General features: G+C 36.0%; 2 protein-coding genes across 2 annotated transcripts in view; one reads left to right on the top strand and one right to left on the bottom strand.

Annotated features, from left to right (window-relative positions):
- The window catches only part of LOC148739743 (FK506-binding protein 2-like), a 6,811-nt gene extending 783 nt beyond the window's left edge, over positions 1–6,028 (bottom strand). Inside the window, exons 1-4 of the mRNA XM_088750117.1 lie at positions 5,838–6,028; positions 4,014–4,076; positions 818–3,188; positions 1–305 (exon numbers count right to left, since the gene is read on the bottom strand). The exon at positions 1–305 is cut by the window's left edge and continues 783 nt beyond it. Coding sequence (XP_088606243.1) covers positions 3,063–3,188; positions 4,014–4,076; positions 5,838–5,942 — 294 coding nt within the window. The 5' untranslated portion in view covers positions 5,943–6,028 and the 3' untranslated portion in view covers positions 1–305; positions 818–3,062. The remainder of the gene's footprint in view (positions 306–817; positions 3,189–4,013; positions 4,077–5,837) is intronic.
- The window catches only part of LOC148739741 (NAD-dependent protein deacetylase Sirt6-like), a 170,772-nt gene that overhangs the window by 154,488 nt on the left and 10,254 nt on the right, over positions 1–6,030 (top strand). The gene's annotated exons all lie outside the window — the stretch shown is intronic.

Genomic DNA, 6,030 nt, shown 5'->3' with positions numbered 1-6,030 from the left:
AATAAATAGTAATAAATAAATGATCCCACAAACTACTTTTCCATTTGGTGATTAATGGCCATTCACGTTTTGAAAAGTTTTAAAATTTCGTTCGCCCAAGTGCAATTAAAAGAAAACCTCCAGAAAAACACTTGTGCCATAAATCACGACTTACACACGTGCTCAGGAGATTTTCTGTCCTTATTGACCACCTTATGCCTTCCATGGTCATAAATATAATCAATATTTACTCACGAGGAATAACATTCTGAATTCCACGAGCTCCATACCCTAGGTGAGGAGGGATGATCAGTTTTCTTTTTTCTCTGCAAAATAAAAAGAACAGAAGTGTACACTATTGCAAAAAAGTCTGAGCACTGCTTCTGTAAACTCACTGCAGGGGCCCCCAAAAATGGTGACCCGAAAAGGGATTTTGAACTTATTTGTAGACTATACAAAAAGAAAAGGAGGGAGAGAAAGTCATTTATAGTAAGGCTGTTAGGTTCAAAGTGAGTTTGAGTAGCAGCTGCTAGTTGCCAATCTTATTATCAGTTATGTTTGCAAATAGTTTATTTCAAATGAATAGAACTTGAAAATAGTACCCACCAGGAGCCACTAATGGCTCCTGTACCCATCTTCAGGCACAATTTTTTGCACCCCAATTTGTTGTTTATAGAAGTAAAATTTTACGCCACTATTTTTCTTTCACTTCAGGAAATTCTGCAAAGCTCCAGTCTAGAACAAGTCTACTGCTTAATGGTACTGTCTGCTGAAAAAAGAAAATCTTCCAACTTTGTTATTGTTGTTGTTTTAATTACATAGCGTTTCTAAAACTTACCCAATGCACATTCCTTTTATACCCATCTCCCAACCTGTTAAAAAATAAATAAATACATTGAACAGATAAAGAAATACCAGTGGGTGATAAAGTTAAAGTGGCAGTTACTCATCAACTGGTGAGCTTTCTGGTATTGTTTACATGAGGACAAGAATGGGGAAATCTTAAAAAGAGCTTTAACTAGTGGATTCTAACCAGACAGTAGAAGAGGTCATAATAATGGAAGTTATCTCTGCCTGCACTTTTACCACAGTAAATACAATTTACTTTTTATTTTAAATGATGCTCACCAGGCCAGGTTTGATATCACAAAGGGTCCTAATGTAGTCAAATTAACTAGCACACTTGAATGAATTAAGATACACTGAAACCTTTAAATTATTGAAAAATAGGTACCCAATGTGTAAATGGTTGAACATGCAACAACTGGACCAGATTGGTAATTTGAGGTGGTTTTAAATTCAAACCTGGGCACCAAAAATGGAAAAGCTTGAGAGGCAAATGACTGGTAGACTAACCTCTATCAATATCATTTAAAATTTAACTGTAACAACAGCATTCAAGTAATTTCAATGGTGCAGAATAAATTACATTCATTTGTTAACAAACTGACAATTCAAGGGTCAAATAGTCTCCTTCACAGCTGTTGTTTGGGCTCGTCATGCAACGTTCCCTTCCCCACCAACCGTTGGTGGGAGAGGGAGAGTTGCGTGACGAGCCCAAACAACAGCTGCGAAGGAGACTAAGGGTCAAGCAAATGTAATCAAAGTTACTTCAAGTTAGTCCCAGTATATTTGGCTAATTGGCTTACTAGACTGGAATCTTCAATTAGAAAAGAGACATCTTGCAAGCATCAAACATGCATACAGACCGCCTTCCGGTTAGCTAAATTGGTAGAGTGCCGGACTGTTGTGCGGGAGGTCGTGAGTTTAAATCCGGCCGGACCAACACTCAGGGTCTTTAAATAACTGAGAAGAGAGTGTTGCCTTTGTAATAATATCTGCAAATGGTTAGACTTTCTAGTCTTCTCGGATAGGGAAGATAAATGGCGGTCCCGTCTCACAAGCCCTTGTATGTGATAAAAAAATTTGTGGGACATTAAAGAACCCACACACTGTTCGAAAAGAGTAGGGCACATAGTGCCCAGTGTTGTGGTCTATCTTTGTGTAGTGTCTATCAAATTGATGGGGGGCACGGGCACTCAGCGTCTTTGAATATTGCATAGAAAAGGTGCAATATAAATAAGGAATTCATTCATTCATTCATGCAGAGCAACCCACTAGATAATAATGTCAAAAAAAAATGGATACTAAAAAGGAAATACCTCTCAGACACATTTTGCATAATTATTTATAGTGTTTCTTCAAAAATGTACAATGTAACCTGCATACTAAAATATCTAAATTCACCCTGTACATTAGGGGATCCATTGGGGGGGGGGGGGGGGGGGGCAGAGAAGAAAGACTTTACGTACCCATTGTTGGCAATCCTTTGGTATCAGCGCAGCTATTTTTATATGCTGCTAAAATTGGCATCTTCAAAGTCATAACTCATTTCATTGATTGCTTCCATTAGTTTTAGGAGTCGTACTTTTTCACCTACAAGTTGGCTACACTTTGTTTTCCTTGGTTTTTACCAAAAATAAAGCTAGATTGTAAGATGCCCTATCCCACCCCAGATAAACAGTGATGTTATCACAATTTGATGTCCACCCTTGATCTTAACATCATCCCTCGTCTTTGCTTACATAGGGAGGAGATCAGCATGTCCTCCCAAAAATGATTGTTTACTAGTCTGGCTTTAAATGTTTTTTTTCTTTATAAGTTTTACACCTCACTTTGTCCCATGGATGTACATCATTCTTAGTAGCTAAAAAATTCACATCATTTATTAGAAGTCAAAGGAATACTTCAATTAGTGTAATTTTCATACGACTATAAGTAAGTATTGACAGTAACCAAGGTTACAGAAGTTTTCCTTCACTTTGCTATGTGATAATGGTCATTCAAGAAAACTAGCTCTGTCTACTGAGTCAACCAATCAGATTAAAAAGAAAACATTTACCACCAATGCTCACTTGAGTGGTTCTCACGCTTCACACAATTTGTTTGTTGTTACATTGAGTTCTCATTAGCTCCTTCAGGAGTTTAGTTTTGCTCTGGTTAGCAATTGAGCAACAACTTTGGCTTTATCAAGATAATTTTACAACACCAAAATGAAATTTCTTTGACTAATAAAATTATAGCTAAATAATCAAAAAGACCAACAGGAAGTTGCCTTTGATAACCTTCCCTTTGCCCAACTGGAACTCAAGTGGTTCTCTTCCTTTTGCTAGGGATGAGTCAAACATTTGTCTATTCTCCAGTGTACCCTACAAGAGTTCATAGAGAAAATAAGGAAATCCATACATTTATGACAGCAACATCTTTCATATGAACTGAGATCACGTTTGTTCATTTCTTATTGTTGTTTTGGCAGTTTGTTTTACTTTGTTTGATTTTTTTTTTTTTTTTTTCATAAGGCAGTCTTTTGAAGCCATGATGAAAAAGTACAGGGTAGAGATGGCAAAATCTATCCATTAATGACAGCTTGGCACCCTAGTGATTATTTAATTTGCCTTCCATGATCTTTTAAAGTGATGGCTGAAACACTTGGATGTGATTGGGAAGGGATGTGGAATATATCTATTCTTAACAGCCAGGACAAGGACCAGATTTGTCTTTTCCTTTGTATTGCTTTGTTTTGTTTGTTTGTTTTTAGTCTATTTTGTATTATTTGGTTAATGCTTGTTTTTGAGGGAAAAAAAGTGATGGGGCAAGAAAAGGGTGAGTACAGAACCCCCATCCCCAAGTTTACTCTAAATTACCATTCGTGATACTTAAATTCATTTTTCCTGCCCTTCAGTGAAAGATGGCAATAGGAAGAAAGGCATGTACTGTATGGCTCTAACCATACTCTTTTCTGGGCTCCCTTTTGTACTTTCAAGCAAAATGTCTTGTTCAACAAAATAACAGAAGGCATTTTGGTTTTTATTCACCAAGCCTTCCCCTCCACCCCCCCTTCCCAATATTCTCCAGTTTTTTTGGTTCAAACTTTTCCTTCAAAAATGTAAGCATGTGAGAACATCCTTCTCATAGGCATTTCTATTGACCCCTCTTTTAATTGAGAAGCAGACAATAATTATACATGTACATACTGTATAGTGAACAGACACAATGTCACCATTATCTGCTTTGTCCTCACAGGTAGCAGGCTTGTACTGAAATAGAAAGATCATGCATATAGAATACTTCATGGAAAGATAGTCTATATGGCATTGACACACACAAGTTGGTTGTATGGGATATTGAACGAGTGAGTGCAACAAACAAGAGATTTCTGATACTAGCCAGCAAGTGCAGTCAGATCATGACCACATTATTTACCAGCTCTAGTGGCAGCACCTAAAGTAAAATAACAAATGAAAATGCCAGACTTCTTCATAATTTTCTTAAGACTTCTTGATCATCTTCTTTTTTTTTTTCGCACTATTTACAGGTAAGTATGGAAGCTTCCCTAATTTGACTAATTAAATAACTTTCTGTGAAAACCTATGAGGGAATGTTAATAATCTGTTCACCTAATCACTTGAATTTGATTTTGACACCTCAGTTATATTTACAATACTCACCTAATTTGACACAATCTAAATCATATCCCTCAATCATCAGTTTCCAAATTTGGCAATAAAATAGTGAATTGAGAGCCATCACATATCAGAGAAAATTCAGGTTACAGCCCATACTGTACATAATTTATTTTCTTGCAAAAATTTTGGTGGCCTGAGTGTACTATATTTTTTTTAAATTTTGAGAACACATTTAGTCTGCTGATATTATATTTCTAATGAAAACTCTGAATGAGACTTTGGAATGAGACTGTAAGGTTTCCCCCTTTGTTCCACTTTGGTGTATATATAGGTCTCAATTACACAATAAAAACACTGTCAGGTAATTGTACTGCTTTTCCATTAGGCACAATTTAACCATATTTGTTCTTGCTAGATATTAAAATTAAAATCTTGTACTTATTTCATTGGTACATGTTGGGAATGTTTCATTGTTAAATTGTGTAAGTTACATTGTATGTAACACTTGTGAACCAGTTGCACCCTTCTATCAAAGAACATTCCATAAATTTCTGATAAGATCTTAATGTTTTTCTGTCCTCACAAATAATATTTCATGCAAATTAGATTATCAAACCCAAGATATTAAAATCACTGCTGCCTGGAGACAAGATTCGTAATAAATTATTAATTTCCTAGCACTACTTTAGAACACCTGTCGTGACACTCCTACACAAATAACCCAGACTACAATTGTAATGTATTTGTATAAAACAGCAAAAAATATTCTTCATAATTTAATTTTCTACTGTTTCTCCAACAGAAACGCTCGGAAAAACGTTATTTTGAGTAACGATAAAGCTAATACCGCGTAAAGGATTAAAAAAAAAGAAAGAGAGACATCGCGTGATATTTTAGAACCTTTGACCCGCGAAGGATTAATCTCGCTCGCTAGATCGTTCACATCACCGCAGAAGTAACTGCAAAACACAATAGATTAACACTTACAGTCTTATCGATATTTGAACAACAAAGTTCAGCCTCAACCACTTTTGGCTAACCAAACGTATACCAATTCATTTTCGCCACAACATATTTTGCTCTAAAATTCACCAGAGTCCTCCCGTATACATGCCATGTTTAAGAACTTGAGCTTTTAGACTATAGTTTTCTCGACTGCATAACAAAACCCGCGCAAGCAGGTAATCGCGACAAATTCCTTGAAATTTTCCACAAATAATGCAAACTTTACAGACCCTAGAGATAATTATTTTTTTCGAAGACAAGTTGAAATCCAAATTCGGGTCAAAACTCACAAAATTTCAGAAATTGGCATTGTCTCAAAGAAATATTACCTGCAGCCATAATTTTAAGCTCATGTAGTTTATCCGAGGTTCACATTGGTTCACATACCTCAACAATTGTCTCTAAATCCTTCTTCTTTTTGGCTCCAGAGGCATACTCACATAAAAGGAAAAGGAAAAGACTACAGAATAGTAATCTTAAGTTGTTCTCCATTTGAGATCATTATCCAATTTACGTTATCTGTGGGAGTAAATGAATGTTGGCTGTAATCTAATCGCGGCAAAAAGAGGCAGGCGTACCT

Source organism: Stylophora pistillata, chromosome 2 (assembly GCF_964205215.1).
Source record: "Stylophora pistillata chromosome 2, jaStyPist1.2, whole genome shotgun sequence".
NCBI lineage: Eukaryota > Metazoa > Cnidaria > Anthozoa > Scleractinia > Pocilloporidae > Stylophora > Stylophora pistillata.
Note: the sequence above shows the minus strand (reverse complement) of the source record. Positions and strands in the feature narration are given on the sequence as shown.